The 17,379-nt window shown below is 36.3% G+C and overlaps 1 protein-coding gene across 1 annotated transcript in view; it reads right to left on the minus strand.

Annotated features, from left to right (window-relative positions):
* The window catches only part of NPHP1 (nephrocystin 1), a gene marked incomplete at both ends in the record, with an annotated part of 36,274 nt that overhangs the window by 5,000 nt on the left and 13,895 nt on the right, over positions 1-17,379 (minus strand). The window contains 9 exons of the mRNA XM_084235449.1: positions 891-964; positions 2,169-2,281; positions 8,551-8,650; positions 9,770-9,846; positions 12,007-12,089; positions 13,116-13,226; positions 14,516-14,590; positions 16,066-16,194; positions 16,769-16,863. Of these exons, the coding sequence (XP_084091575.1) occupies positions 891-964; positions 2,169-2,281; positions 8,551-8,650; positions 9,770-9,846; positions 12,007-12,089; positions 13,116-13,226; positions 14,516-14,590; positions 16,066-16,194; positions 16,769-16,863 (857 nt within the window). The remainder of the gene's footprint in view (positions 1-890; positions 965-2,168; positions 2,282-8,550; positions 8,651-9,769; positions 9,847-12,006; positions 12,090-13,115; positions 13,227-14,515; positions 14,591-16,065; positions 16,195-16,768; positions 16,864-17,379) is intronic.

A 17,379-nucleotide genomic window follows, 5' to 3' on the forward strand; every position in this document is an offset into this window, starting at 1 on the left:
TTGTCTACCTCTGTGTGCTATCAAATGCCCTACAGCACGTCACCCACACTTTCCACACCCTGCACTCACATTGACCTTGCCCTTCATCTACTGACAATTTCCAACATGCAGAAATACCACATGTTCTTAAGAACACTCCCTAGTCCTTCCTTCCTCAAAATGTTTGCTCAAGCTGACATCTTACTATTTCCATCTCATCTCAGCATGCCAGATCCCGCCAGGGCCCCTGACCTTTTATTAGGTCCATTTCACCCAGGACCTCTTTATTTTTCCTGATCCTAGTTTGTCACTTTCTTTAAATCGCCAAAAATCTGGATATATGTACCCTGGGGCACTTGTCATATTATCTGAGTATTTTCCTTGTAGGCATACAGGTCTTTTAATATTTATTGATTCTGATATATTAACTTGAACTTTATGAAACTTCCATTTTTGAATTAAAAAAGTATCTGAAAGTTGGAAATTTCATAGGGTATGACAACGTTTTGCAGCTATTTCTCACAGTAGACAGTATATGTAAAATTAAATTAAAAATGACACACGAGCCCTGACTCTCTCCTAAGAAAATTCAATCAACTTTGTTTAACAAACCATTTCACTGGCCATCTTAAGTCAAGGAACAAATGACAGGCAAGAAGTTGCAATAGTGTACTTAGCAGATGCTCCCTCTGCTTATTGAGCCAAGGATGAGAACTCCTGGGAAGCAACATTCATAATAGGAAGGGAAGGATGAGACCAAGTTAGCTAGATAATTGGCAAGGGTTGGAAGAAATCATCCAAAGAGAAAAAAACAAAACCAAACCTGTGAGCAGGTGTCAGTAACTCCCTAACATGGTGGGTGGAAGCGCTTTCAGAAGTTATCGGGTGTCCACCATGAGGATGCTACTCACCCTGAGTGCATCCATCACATCAGGCTGCTCCAAGAGCTTTGGGAAGGTGGCCAACAAGGGATTACTAATTAAATCTGAAAGACAAAAGAATGAAAGGATTTTACCCAGGCTTTAGCCAATGTATTTTACTGTACTAGACATAAAAACATTACATTTAGGTTAAAAGTACCATGTTGTATGATTTGTTAACAATATATTCTACATACTTTTAACTTCTAGGAAAGCACAAAGCTGTCCCCTCTTCTGCCCCTACATCCACACATCACTCAATTCTGAAATGAGTTTTATATCAAGTGGATGGAGTTCTTAGGGTGGAAATTAAGTGAGTACGAATAGAATAAGACTAGACATTTTGTTCATCTATGTTCTCCTTATGACATATCTGTGGATGGTAAAAGGGATCTTCCAATTAGGAGGCACCCTTGCTTCTGGAAGGCTGAGTAGGAATCAGGAAACATCAGGGGAAGTGAGGGCAGGGCAGGCTGTGCAGGCGGTAATGTCATTCTTGACTTTTTTTGAGTCATTGAAATAAATTCAAAGACAAGTGATGATTAAAAGGCTTAACTATCCTTCCCTCAGAGTTACCATTATTCTCTCAGAAATGTCTGGCACCTGACTGTGAGTTCCATGTCTCTCTATCTATCTAGGTGGTAAGTCCTGAGAAGACTCCCATCTAATTCATCTACTGAATTCAAAGACTGTCCAATAAAATTAAACTTGTTGGGGGAGGCAATTCTTATAGCCCACAGTTTCTTCTTTGCAAGTTCAATCATGTGTAACAACTCGCTCTGATATTTTTAAAAACTCGCTATTTAACATTTTACCTGGAAGAAAATTCAAGCTTACAAAAAGCTGCAAGAATAAAAATAGTACATAGAACTCCTAAAGATCTTTTACCTGGATTCACCAATTTTTATTATGCCACTGAATAGTGCACTAGGAACCAACTATTTTGGGTGATTTCAATCTCTCCTCAAAGAGATAATGCACATACTACACACATGGTAAAATCACATTACTCAGAGACATTAAGGAAAAATGTGATTATAGCTGAGTTTTAGCATCTCAACTTTCCAGAATCAGAGGTGTGAAAACATCTACATTGTCTGAGCTCACACAGGATACACATTGAGCACAGGGTGTTGCATCTGAAGTAGTTTGTTAGCATTTATGCTACTCTAAATATTTTATTACAAGTGTCATCTTCAGCAGCAGATGATATGGCTTAGCATAGGTAATATTTCCTGAAGACATAAGGAAAATGCAAAGGCCCCTTACCAGTACTTTGCATGCTCATCCTATCTTTCAGGAGCACATCTCCAAGAATTTGGCGATAAAATATCAACAAATGAATGCAGCACATGTTTCCAATTAATGTTTCTGGCAGCAGGCTATTAAAAGAGAAAAAAATGTATTAATTGAACAACAATCCAAGTGTTTTAAAATGCATATTGTTACTTTAATGAATAGTTCCAAGTTTGATTTTATTATTGGAAAAAATTTTAACAATTTTAAGGAAAATTTCCATTATAAACTGGCCACTTTAAGCTTCAGATAACATTTTTATGTGTATACTTTTGAGTCTCAACTCTGTGTTGCCACTCCTGTAATTCCATTTTAACATCTACACCCATGTTAAATGTCAAATAAAAAGAATAGTCATCAGTTACATGTTTTGGAAAGAAAGGGACTAGTCAGCTACAAGTTTTAACAAAGCCATTTAGTCACCCCACCTGATGTGACGGGAATGCAAAGGAAGTGTGAGTTCAGACTATTATGGTGCTGGTGGAACATTGGAGGGTGTGGCAGAGCTGCACTAAATTCTTTTTTTTTAAATTTTTATATTTTTCACATGGTTGTTCATTTTCCTTTCAGGTGCAATCCCCACAAAATTCCCACCACCAAGACACCTGTGAATGTCACCATAGACTCTTGTGCTCTTCCCTCCTCTGTACTGATCCCTTCCCTCCCAGTCCCCAGCTAAATGTCCCTGATTTGCAGTTTGCCTGCTAGTTTTGTCTTCTCCCCCGCCCTGCCCCCATCCCTTGTTTGGTTTCCCAATGTTCCTTTTATAAGTGAAACCATCCACTATATATCTCTTTCCTTCTGACTTATTTCACTGAGCATAATTCCTTCCAGCTCCATCCCTGTTGCTGCAAATGGAATGAGTTTATCATTTTTGATTGCTGAATAGAATTCCATTGTGTATATATACCACAGGGTTTTTTTTTGATCCAATCATTTGCTTTGGGGCATTTAGTTTGCTTATATATCTTAGCCATTGTAAAAAGAGCTATACTAAATTCTGATTTTGTTACTTTTTAGCTGTTGGACTTTGGGTTAATTAGTTATTCTTCTGTGTCTTGATTTCCTTATTTCTGGAATGTAGATAGTAATTTCTGAAAGCCATTAAGAGTACCAATACGATGTAAGTGCAGTGTGCAAGGCTTGATACAAAATAAGCCTCAAAAAACAGAAAAAATTTTAATATTGAAATCAAATGGACAGCAGTTTAAAATAGATAATTATAATTTCAGGATGCTATATGTAATCCTCATGGAAAGCACAAAAAGAAAAACTCTATAGAATATACACAAAAGGAAATGTAAAGGGAATAAAAATTTGTTGCTACCAAAAAAAATCAATTAAATACAGAGAAAAATAGTAAGAGAGGAAGTGAGGGACAAAAAAAATCTATGACATACAAAAAGAAAATAAATAACAAAACAGCAATAGTATACCCTGCCCTGTCAGTAATTAACTAAACAAACTAAACCCAAAACTAACAGAAGGAAATAAGAAAAAAAAAAAGAGCAGAGATGAATGAAATAGAAACAATTCAGAAAATCAAAAGAAACCAAGACTTTGTTCTTTGAGAAGATCACCAAATTGACAAATCTTTAGCAAGAAAAAAGAAGACTCAAATTACTAAAATCAAAACTGAAAATGAAGACAATATGATCCTACATAAATAAAAAATATTATATAGATTATTATAAACAACTGTAAGTAAAAAGTTGGGTAATCTAGATGAAATGAACAAATGTGGCTAAATTACAGAGACGTAGAAAGTCCAAATAAACCTGTAACTAGTAGGGAGATTGAATTAGCAGTCGAAAATCTACCAATAAAGAAAATCTGTAGGCTGATAGCTTCACTAGTGAAATCTACCAAACACTTGAATAAAAACTAGTACCAAGCTTTCACAAATGTTACCCGAAAATTGAGACGGGAACCCTTCCTAACTCATCCTATGAGGCATTACCCAGTACCAAAGCCAGACATAGACACCACATGAAAATTACAGACCAATATCCCTGATGAACACTGATGCAAAAATCTTCAACAAAGTACCAGCAAAGAGAATTCAACAGCACATTAAAAGGTTTATATATTGCGACCAAGTAGAATTCATTCCTGGAATGCAACAGAACAAAATCAATCAATGCAATACACTGCATCAACAGAGTGAAGGAAAAGACCCACATGAACTTCTAGATGATCCCCAAAAAGCCTCTAACAAAAGTCAACACCTTTTCACAATAAAAACACTTAGAAGCTAGGAATAGGAAGGAAACTATCTTAAAATCATGAAGGCAATATGAAAATCCATAACCAGCATCCTATTTGATGGTGAAAGACTGAAAAATTTTCCTCTAAGATCAGGGACAAGACAGTGATGCCTGATTTTACCATTTTTATTCAACGTATTATTAAAAGTCCTAGCCAGAGATCAACTAGGCAAGAAAGGAAAATAAATGGCATCCAACTTTGAAAGGAAGAAGTAAAATTCTCTCTGCTCACAAATGACATGATCATATACCTGGAAAGGCCTACAGATTACACATACACAGAAAACTGTTAGAAATAATAAATTAAGCAACATTACATAAGATTAGCATACAAAAATAAATCATGTTTCTATACACTAACAATAAATATGAAAAAGAAATTAAAATAATTTTATTTATAATGTCAAAAAGAAGAAAATATTTACAGATAACAAAATAGAAACAAAATTTCAACAAAGATTTCAAAATAATAATCTGGAAATATGACAAATGAATGCTCTATAAAATGCTGACATAATACACTAAATTAAATTATTAAATTAAATTATTACTCTATTAAATACTGACATAATACCTGCTGAGAATATGTTGAGCACAAGTTTTAACTTTAGAAGGAGAAAATGTCTTGAATTATTCTAGAGATACATTTCCTAACTGCCGTTTTGAAAAACACACAAACTCTGTCACTAAGCATGAAGAAGGACCATAGAGGAAATTTTGAAAATCTTGTGAACAGTGTACTCTATTAAAGAGCAAGAAGTCTTTGGGCTAGGATAAACCATCAAAAGTTATGAAATTTTAGGCCTTCCCTGGTGGTGCAGCGGTTGAGCGTTGGGCTGCGAAGCTGCTCGCAGCCTCTGCAGCGCCGGTTAGATCCCCAGCCATCGACATGGCGCGACAGACCTCTCCTGCAGCGCCCGCTGCTCCCCTCAGCAGTGTATTTCTTCATCAGTCTGTCTGTTCTGTTCCCCGCTCTGGCTCTGGTGAATTCTCTCACCCTCCCGTGCTTCTGACTGTACCCAGTGCTTGTATAAATAAATAAATCTTTAAAAAAAAAAAGTTATGAAATTTTAACTTTTGTAATTCTTTCTTTATTCTTTAATTTCTAGGAGGAAATTTTAAGAAGAAAAAATTAATCACAGAGGGCAGGCTTCCAGTCTGTTGAAAAAGAACAGAATGAATGTTACCCCCTATAATGGTGTAGAAGCAATGGAGCCCTACAGGTTATTAGTTTAATAGAATTTAGATAAACATCCTTGACCACTCCCTAACCCTACATTACTAGAAACATCCAAAAATGTAAGATAGCTTCTCTTACCACACTTACATTCAGATAGAGCATTTGTATGCAAAGTCAGAAATGATCTTTTACCAACCTCGCTAAAATTCTGCTCTGGCATATGTCTGCTTTGGATTTCAAAGACTGGCCACAAGGGACCATTTAAGCTGCCCTGATGCCACCCTTGATGCCTTCTCAGGTTTCATGTTGTGATTTCCAAAGGTTATTCTACATCCTGTCCTCTGGTCTATGCTCCATGTGGGCAGTGTTTAAGTTGCATGCCCAAATTTGTATTTTGTGCTGAAGAACAGTCATGCATTTTGCCAGAGGAAGGGTTGGAACTTTCCTTCCTTCCATTTTTCCCATTTCTCTCACAGAACCGCCCACTCTGTCTGCCTGGCAGGCATTACTTCCAGTCTGCATTAGAGCCCTTGGGTCCTCCCACCGTGTGGGCCCTCCTTTCCTTCCTAGCACCGTCCACAACAGAAGGCGAAGCACTTGCTCTTTATTAGAGTTTTCTGTGGGAAGTATTTTGATTTTCACAAACCCAAGATGACAAAAAACAAAAACTCTGAGATGCTAAAGATTGGCTGAATCAAAGACGTAGAAATATACTTTCTGACCTTACAGAGAGACCAGCAAACTCTGGTGGCAGAAATGTAACAAATGTAGTAATGAGCTTAGGCAAGAAACTCTATCACCTCATTTATTTTTAGCAATGATACAATGGGAGCAAAAGAGTAAAAATAAGAATGCACCAAAGTGGGATGGCAACTTTAAAACAGCACTCCAGGCTCTGTGGGTTCCTGAAGAGAAGAGAACTCGCCAAGACAAGGCAAGGGGTGCCCAGGGACAGCAGGAGGTAGAGCAGAATTCCTGATAAGTACACTTTTACACAACCAGGAAGCGCTCTACTTTCAAATAATTTAATGAACATTTTTTGGGGTGCCTACTGTGGTGTAAAATCAAATAGGCACCTCAGTTCTCAAGGTATGGGACTTAAGACCCTTCCATAAAGCACCGGCATAGAAGAACCACTCCTGGCTTTGGAAGACTGGGTCTGCCTGTCCACCCTGCACCAGCTCATTCGATTTGGTCTACAGATTGTAAATAGTACCTGCAAACTAGTATTTGGAGCCAAAGAAGCACTATTAAGAGCTGTACTTGAAAGACAGGCTTGGAAGACCTTCACGACTTCTGGGAGGCTTATCTATGAGATGAACAGTAGGAGGCTGAAGAAGTAGGAAGAATGAAGCCTGACAGGATTTTGGTTTTTCTTTCACAAAGACTGCTACTGTACTTCTTTTTTTTTAATCTTGAAAAAGAACAATTTCCCCAGCAAAGATTGGCCAAAGGGGGGAATTTACAGGCTCTATGAACATCCAGGGCAGGGGAGGGAGGGTGAGGAGGGAGGACAAAATAAAAGAGAATGAATAATACCCATGACACATTATTAATGGTTATTGAAAGATTTAAGTGTAATGCTATAATTATAAAACACATTTTAGTATTAGAGATAAGAGCAAGGGATATCTAAACTAAGGAATTATTTAGAATGAGGAAAGCAACCATCCAGAGGAGTATGCCAAGTTCTCATTTATTTCCCTACTTCTTGATAATCTGTGAGCAATGAGCAGGTGATGGTGGGGCCATCCAATTGCATTGGTCTCTGTTCCCAAGCCATGCTCTTCCCTTCCATCCTTCTTGTCTGCTCTGTCCCTCTGTGGGAAGTTCCTTTCCTCCATATCTTCACATCTCCCCAATCCTTCAAAGCCTATTTCAATGTCCCTGGTCTTACTAGTTATAGGCACATCTTTTATGACATATAGCACCATCCACCTGGCATTGTATTTGCATTTATCGACATATATAGTAATAACAACAGTAAATAATCATAGTAAACACTTACTGAGACTCTGAGAGAGATGATACATCTGTAATTCTACAAGTGTAAAACCTCCCTGAAAAAATTACAAATTACTACTAGATGCCATTACTTATCATGGTGCCATGATACCACGAAATACTTATATTATAATTCCAAGTGTTGTCAAGAAACTGGAGAAATTGGAACTCATACTTTTTAGTGAAAGCAAAATGGTATAATCATTTTGGAAAACAGTCTGGCAATTTCCTATAACTGCCAGAAATCCCATACCCAGGTATTTAAAACCTGGGGAAATAAGACACACACAAAAAAAAAAACCTCATATGTGACTACTTAGAACAGTTTTATTCATAATTGCCCAAACTTAGAAGAAAAACCTCCATTAACTAGTGAATAGATAAACACATTATGGTATATCCATCAAGTGGAATATTATCTAGGACAAAAAAGAACAAACTACTAACATGTGCAATGGCAAGGATGAAATGAAAATGCATTATATTAAGAGAAAGAAGTCAGACTCAGAGGGTTTGATTCCAATTTATGGCATTCTGGAAAAGGCAAAACCTTGGGAAAGAAAAGCGTAAATTTTATTGTATGTAAATTATATTTCAACAAACTTGATATTTATAAAAGCCCTTAAGATAGGATCATGGGTCAGTAAGCTCCATTTAAGTAGGAGTTTCATACTGTTTCTGACCAAATCTATCATTTGAGTTAACAATTGCTACTAGACAGAAGAATAAGCAAAACTGAAGTTATTACTTATTACTATTCAATTTCCCTACTGCTATTTGGCAGACAAATTAAAGAAAAAAATAACTGACAAAAGAGGACCAAGTAGGAGAACATGAAAGCAGGAATGGTCTATAAATGGCGAATGTCCCCAAGGTCACTGGACAGGCAAAAGTTGGTACCAACCTTAATAAGTTTCTTGATCTTCTGTTCAAAGATCTCAGTTTTATCAGAAGTTGAGGTTGCCTTCTCATTGTCATCATCTGATGGAAAACACTCCCCTGGGCTTAAAGAAATGTGGAAATTAAGTGCTTGGGATATTAAGTATTATTAAGCAAAGCATTTTTCAGCACCACGTGGTGCTGAATTATATGAAAGGCAGAAGTGACTCACATACCTACAAGAGCTGATAGAGCTAAAGGGCAATGTCCATTGCCTACGACCTCGCTAAAGGTGGCCAACAGGACTCTAGTTGCCACCCTATCAGATGCTTTGACAAGATTAAAGAACAAAATGGAGTTTAAAAAGCATATCTGGGGCCTACCTGGTGGTGCAAGGGGTTAGGACGCAACCTATGAAGCTCTCTGCAGCCATTGCAGCATGAGTTCAATCCCTGGCCAGGGAGCAACCCACATGGCGCAGCAGACCTCTCCTGACTGGCCCGCTGCTCCCCTCAGCAGTGTACTTCCATCAATCTGCCTGTTCTGTTTCCCACTCTGTCTCTGGTGAATCTTCTCACCCTCCACACCTCTGGCCTGTACCCCAGTTCTTATATACATAAATAAATAAATCTTAAAAGAAAATAAAATAAAAAACACATCTGACTCCAGGTTCCCAGACCCGATTCTAAGAAGCAGGGTTCGTATTGCTGGGACAACAGCAATGCTGTGTGTCCTAAATCATGTAACAAGGAGCATGTCTGAAGAGCAACAGGGAGTTTCCAGTCTGTTGGGTTCTGAGACCCATGAGGCAAGGAATATATATACCTTACTATCCAATTTCCCATTATCTAGCACAGGCCTAGCAGTGAACATATTAAAAGATGTGCATATTTTTAGAGGGCAATTTGGCATGTGTACCCCGATTTCAAATATCTATACTTTGCCCTAGCAAATTAGCCTGTCCTATCAATTCTCTGGTGGTCACAAGTGTCAGCCCAGTGCTCAATGAAAAGAAATCAATACAGGGTCCTCATGCTTCCTGCTTTCCTATATTAGAGTCTCATATATGCTACCAAGAAAATAAACAGATTAAAATGATTAAGATTTAAGTATCAAATGAAATGTTTTTTAAGATGTGAATTCAATTGAAGAATGTTATGCTTATTTGAATGAAACTATTTTTTCTGATGAATCTTTGTTTAGTTTTTTAAAAAAGGAAGGAAAGGAACACATAAGTGTTATACCTCTTCTGGATACTGATGGGTCTACTTCAACCCCCTTTTCATAAGGGGTGCCGCCATTCAAAAATAGCTCATAAGTTCTACAAAAGAATAACATATCATGATGATACATGTTATGGATACTTTGAAATACTGGAGCAAGGAGTGATACATGCTTTAGCACAGATATATTCACATACATTTTATGTCTCATTGGTAAATGAGAATGAAAGTTGTTCCTCCCAGAGATATCATTTCAGTAAATAAGCAGTCACTTTCTTTCTTAACTCAGAACTGTAGAAAATACATTTTTCCACATTAAAATGGGAAAGATTGATATTATTTAAATGCTTTGACTTCAATAACTTGTGTTAGTGGCTGTATTAATGACAGGTTAATGATGTGTTACCTTTTTAAAGGTACTTTAAATATTTTGAATCATCATTTGAAATAAAGCTATTATGAATTTATATATTTTTAAAATATAAAAATAATGTCATTGTTATAAAACATCTGAAAAACACAGAAATGATGAGTCAAAATAAAATTTTCCTCATCCCTTCCCCTCAGTTTAGTAAAGCCACTTGCCCTATCTTTTTCTATGTAAGTGCAAATATATATCTATATATGTCCATACTAGTAAATCCAAAAGTCAACACGTGCTTTCCTTTAAAGTTACATACTATGCTAATATAGAAAGCAGAAGTAAAAGGCCCCTCTATACCACCTCCCCAATTCTGTTTCTCAGAGGCAAAACAGTTTACATAGACACCCCCCCAACATATATATACATATACAGTTTCTCACAAACAAAAGCAGAAATAATATACTATTTTCAAGTCTCCTTTTACATATAATAATAGACAGTGGAAACGTTTCTGTAGCAATATATAGGTCCTCACCTCATTTTAAAAAATATCTATGCCTTGACTTTTGAAAAGATGGAGTAGACACACTTTTCCCTCCCACTAAATAAAACTGAAATCCTGAATATTATTAAAAACAAAGCAAAAAAAAAAAAAATCACAAGAAGCCCAGGTTTCTACACCCACCCAGGGAATGAACTGTTCCTCCGCCTTCCCCTGGGTGTCATCAGCAGACTAGCAGAGTCAGAACTTTCACCTCTGCCCTGAGGGAAGGAGGCCGGGCTCCCCCTTGTGGTCTCAGCAGAGGTCACAGCAGAGGTCTTAATTAATCCTCACAATAAATCTCTGGGGTGGAAATTATAATACCCCAATCTAAAAATGAGGGAAATTGAGGCTTGGAGACATTAAGGAATCTGATCACATAGACAAAGCTGGGAATAGAGCCCTGAATTTATAATTCCAAACATGGGATCTTAATCAGCATCTTAGCGACTACCCATTTATAGCTCTTCTGTGAATCTCTTATTTATCTTAGACTTTGATTCTTTTTTGTATACATTAAAAACTTTGGATAATCTTTTTTCTTATTCATTTTTGAGAGCTATTTTTATATTAGAGATGGTAATCTTCACTGCATGTATATATTGCAAATATTTTCTGCCAGTCAGTTTTTTGGCCTTAAATTTTAAAATTATTTACAGTGACTGCCACTACAGTTTCAATCACCTGCAAAAGAAAGGTAGTGTCACAGAGGACCTGGGAACCCTAGAGTTAGCTTTCCCACTTGTTAGAGGGAATTAGGAGAATTGGGGTTTGTTTCAGCATTGTGAAATGTGCTAATACCATAAAAAATTACTGAAAGAATATTCTCAGCAGATAATCAGTGCAAACATGTTTTAAAATACTTATTGTGTACATGCAATTTCTTCCTCATCTACCTCCCAGGATGAGACTGCTTGCTACTTTCCTATACTACCTCACAGGATATTAGAAGCTCTCTTTCCTCACAAGTATTGAAATGTTAATAGAACATATAGTCTACAAACCCGAGGAATCCAGAATCTTAAAAATGAGTTTTTAGGGGCTCCCTGGTGGCACAAGGGGTTAAGATGCAACCTATGAAGCTATTGCCAGCCACTGCAGCACAAGTTCGATCCCTGGCCAGGGAGCTACCCACATGGCGCAGCAGACCTCTCCTGACTCGCACACTGTCCCCCCTCAGCAGTGTATTTCAGTACATCTTCTGCTCCCCACTCTGGTGAATCCTCTCAGCCTCCCCCACACCTCTGACCTTTACCCCAATTCTTGTATACATAAATAAATAAATCTTTATAAAAAATGAATTTTGAATTTTTACACAATTATTCATTAGGAAGGAACAGAAAGCTAACTTACTTTGCTGGAATAGGAATTCCACTGTCATCAAAAAGTTTAAGAAACACCCAGCCACAACTTAATTCTCCTCTTTCACCAGTTGACTAGGAAATAAAAAGAAATACAAAACTTAATGTTTCAGCCAGTTAAACTTATAAGCACATACCAAGTAAGGAACAAAATTATTATTCAACTTTAAAACTAAAAAATTCATCATCATCATCATTCTTTACAATCATTCTTTTTATTTGCAAAACAAAATAAGTGAAACACAGTAGAATCCCATTTTAATTGCAGGTCAAATAGTAAGGGTTTTTAAAATAAAATTCTACCTTCTGAAATTGCTCTTGTATATTGCCTAAATCTGATGATATAATTGTAGCTATTGTTTCTTAAGTGATACAAATATTTTGTGGAATGATCTCAAACCACATCAATATTATATGAGATTATGAAGCTCTGTATCTTTGAGAGACAATGCACAAATTAAATAATTCAAGGGTCTTTCTGCTCAGAACTTGATCCCTACTGTCAACTGCCAAAGGGCTTACTTGGGGGGTCTGTTCGCCCTCTTGTCCTACATACTCACAATACATATGTATGAATTTGCCTTAAGGAAATGAAGGGGTGATATAATATCATTGATGTAGTAATAATTGTCTCTCTGATTTACCCTAAGACTACTTATATATGCTACACCTACCAAGCTATTATTAGGTTGTGGAAACCTAATTACTATTAAACCTAATTCAATTACTACATAGACACACACCCACTGGTTCAGTAGTTTATCTGATATAAATTAATCCAACTTTCTGGTATAAACCACTGTGCAAAAATACCACTGAGCATTTTCTATCACTTTCTGTAGTCCTATCCTTTTTTGATATTTATTCTTTAAAAGCACTAGAGTTCATTTAAGTTATAAATGTAAACAAATATGCTTCTGTTTTCAATGGTAGTAAAAAATATCACATATAAAATTAGAATCACTGTCATTCTCATTCCTGAAGAAGTTAACTCTATTACACATAAAAACTTAAATTATTTTACTTGTAAATATATAATCTTTAAAAAAAACTTCCCTTTTAACTCATACAGTAGAAAATTTTATATTTCAATGGACATACATTGCGAATATAAGAGATTCCAAGTTCAAATAATATTCCAAGATCTGGAGATGAAGAATTGGACCTGACAAAACAATCACCATCAAGCAAGCAGGGCAAGATCCCAGTAACCTGAAATAATGAAGAATTAAAAGTTACTAATAAAACTTAGAAATGGGAGGGAGGTTTCAGTTCTATCCATCCATAAATAGTTGATGCTTTTGCATCATAATACATGTCTTCTAAAGGAAACAAAAAGCAGATGAATTGGACTCATCTATACCAATGACTTGATATTTAAAATTTTAACTTTTGTGTTAAAGGGAAGTATCTTTACCTTCACTTACCTTTGCTTAGAGGCTAATATGAAACAAGTACTGTACCTAGGTTCCCAGAGGTGTTAGAAATAGTTTGCATATATAAAACAAATTTTTGTTACCCAAAGTTGTTTGGAAACAGAATGAAAATTAAAGACTTCATACACATATTTTCTTAACTGTCCTGATGCACAGCTTGTAGATTTTCCTTTCCTTTCCCTTTTGCTTAATTCCATTCCATCTCCCCCAGAACTACACCTCTCTCTTTGCCTATACAATCCCACCCATTCCTTATGTCTGATTTTCCTTCTACAGAAACTTCCCAAAACCTAAGGAGCAAAGTTAATTTCACCCTCCTCTGCTCCAAAAGCACTTGTCACTGTCCCTGTGACACTTAGCAGTACCCATCCCATGGGGATATTCTCAGGATTAAATGAGATAATGTACCCATGAGCTTATCACAGTACTTGGCACAGGGTTAGAGCAGCACAAATAGATTTCTTCTATTTGTGGATCGGTATAGATAAGTCCAATCCATCTGTTTTTTGTTTCCTTTAAAAGACATGTATTATGATGCCAAAGCATCAACTATTTATGGATGAATAGAGCTGAAACCTCCCTCCCACTGACTCAGTGGTTGGAAACCAGCTGACCTCATTCTAGTCTTTTTTGTTCCCTTCTTGACAGTACCTGGGTGTAATGTGCCAGACCCCAAGGCACCACACTTGGTTTTATCTCAAGAAGCACAGTTCTCTCTGGCACAGTAGGAGATTTCATTTTGAAAAACACTTCCTAATTTTTATCTTTTTGTTTTTATTTTTTAATCAAAGGTCATTTTCTGGAATTGAACCCTGAAATCCATTAAATGAGATCATTCATATGAATTATAATTTTGATGAGGCAGAAACATAAGTAATTTTTATTGAATCCTCAGAGAATATTAAAGAATCTAAAGCTCATGTCTGGCTCTATATATTCTGTGCTAAACATAAATATGTTATTTCAGGAACATACTTTGATAGCCTCATCTTAGAAACCAATTGCATAATACTTAATAGGTAAAAGAAATTCATTTTTCATTCTGCTTACTCACAGATTACTTACCTGGGGAGAAAAGGTCCATGTTTTGGGCTTTTTAGGTTGCCATGTAGCTCTGACTGTATGAATGTTGCTCAGAACCTGAAACGAGATTTTCCCATCTGAATTTGTGTTGTAGAGAGCTCTGAACTGTCACCACTTCCACATCCCAGAGTCAGCAGTGTCTACAGCTGACACTATAGTGTAGTGTACAGCTGTCATACATGATATACTATTCTTTTTACATATTGCTATATTCAATTTGCTAATGTATTATTTAGGAGTTTCTTTTATTATTCCTAAAGGATACCAGTCTTTAATTTTTCTTGTTTATAATGTCTTACCATATTTTTGTAATATATTTTCCCCGGCCTTATAAAATGAGTTGGGAAACATGTCTACTTTATCTATTCCATGTAAGAGTTTATATACCATTGGTATTTTCTTCCTTAAGTGTTTGAAGGAGTTCACCAGTAAGCCCATCTGGGTCTAGTTTTCTTTGTTGGAAGATTTTTAACTAGTTTCAATTTTCTAACAGAGGTTAATAAAATTTTCTGTTTTTCTCTTGTGTTAGTTTCAGTAAATAATGATTTTCAAGGAATTTATCTACTTTATCAAATTTATCAAAGATAAAAGTTGTTTACAATATCCCTCACTGACCTTTTAACGTCTGTGGGATCTGCGGTGAGGGCTCCATTTGCATGTCAGGTCTGGATCATTTCTTTTCTTTCTCTCTCTTTTTAAAATTTCTTGGTCAATCTTAGTAGGCATCTCTCTATTTTACTAATATTTTCAAACAATAAACGTTTGCCCTTTTTTGATTTTCTCTTTGTTCATTTTTTTCTATTACATTAATTTCTACTTTTATCTATTACTTTCTCTAAGGGTTTCTGGTTTAACTCTTCCCTGATTCCAAGCTTCTTGCATTAGTAGATTACAGATTTTAAACCTTTCTTCGGTTCTAGTATACACAATTATAATGATACAATTTTTAAGCTGCAAATTTCCATCTAAGTATTGTTTACTACTAAAAAATCCATTTTTTTAAAGAGTCATTAAAATCCTTTGTTTGAATCTAAGAAAATATATTCTCTTAGGGATCAGGAAGGAATTAAATGGAGAAAGGCACAAGAAAACTCTGTAAGGTGATGGAAAGGGTCCATATCTTGATTGGGGTAATGGTTATATAGCTGTACTTAAGACCTGAACTGCATGTGACACTAGAAGATAGGCATTAGTACCTTTTCGTAGGCAACAGAGGCCCAGAAGAGTTAATTGTGATGTACCAGCATCACACACTTAGCGACTAAGTAGAAGAGTTAGGAGTTTAAGCCTATGTAATCAGAAGCTATGTGGTTTGCACTCCACAATGTATTATTTTACAAATACATTCATACACATACACACATACACCAGAGATACATATACAGTGATACAGACAAAGATATATGAATATATAATGGGAGAGAGGTTGAGAGAAAGAAACAGAGATGACATACAGTACATGTTTAATACAGGACATTAACAAAATATTTTTCCACCCTGATGTAAACTGATAAACTCCTCAGTAAGCTCACCTTATTACCATCAAACAGACAGAGGCGGACATGTCTACTGAGAACCTGAAGACTCATTCCTGGAAAAGGGATCATTTTACAACTCCACAGGGTCAGAATCAATGAAACACGACTTGGTCTTGACCTAATCTGAGAGCAAAATTAGTTATAAAAAAGTTTGCTTTTATGGCTTCTAAGACAAATCCATTTTTAAAGAGTATTTCATAAATATTTAAGAAAATATACATAGAATAAAAAATAAAAAAGTTTTATACATAAACATACACATAGAAGAAAAGTTTCAAAAGTCTGATTTAAATAAAAATTTTAGGTACATTTTTCATGAATATTCATACTGTAAATATTTTTAATTTTGGGTAAATAAAAAGTGATGATGAAAGGAACTGGTAAAATGTATGTCCTGAACATTGAATCACTGTATTCCAAGTGCATTCTTATAGCTCATTTCTACAGAATGTGGGTAAGGGTAGGAGGTCACCAGAGGATAGTAATTTATCCAGCTAGTTCCTCCTTGTTTTAATTCCCAAGCATTTATGGACCTTGTTCCTTGACTTCCCATAGAGAGGTTTTGACAGAATGAGCTGACAATTTAATATGATTATTGAACTCTACATTTCAGGTCTAATTCAGAATGTGAATAAATACTCTCAACCATGACAATATCTGGAAAAGTTACGATTTTCTTGATAGTATCTATACTTACTGTGCCTGTTTTAGCATCCCACATTAGGTCTCTGAAGGCCAGTTGTGAAGGTGTGAGCTCTGGTTGTACAAAGTAACTTGCTCGAAACTGATTCCCTGCAGAAATAGTTTTTCTTTCATTTTCTTACAAAGAAAGGAATGAAATTCAAAACCAAAATTCATGATGTTATGCTATAAACTGAGGGAGCACACACTTCCAAAATGCCAAGCTTCTTACTAGCAATTTGCTTTCCAATATGGATATACTAACACAAAAGTTGATCTTAAAGGAGCGTTAAGAAACATCTTAGGGGCCTCCCTGGTGGCACACAGGGTTAAGACGCAACCTATGAAGTGGTCCTCAGCCTCTACAGCACGAGTTTGATTCCCCCCCCCGCCCCCGGCCAGCCAGGGAGCTACCCACATGGTGTGGCAGACCTCTCCTGTCTAGCCCGCTGCTCCCCTCGGCAGTGTACTTCCATCGATCTGCCTGTTCTGCTCCCCATTCTGTCTCTGGTCAATCCTCTCACCTCCAACACTTCTGGCCTCTACCCTAGCCCTTGTATGCATAAATAAATAAATCTTTAAAAAAAAAAAAAAAGAAACATCTTAAAGATTTTCAGGCCAATAAAT

Source organism: Talpa europaea (assembly GCF_964194135.1).
Source record: "Talpa europaea genome assembly, chromosome: 6".
Taxonomy (NCBI): domain Eukaryota; kingdom Metazoa; phylum Chordata; class Mammalia; order Eulipotyphla; family Talpidae; genus Talpa; species Talpa europaea.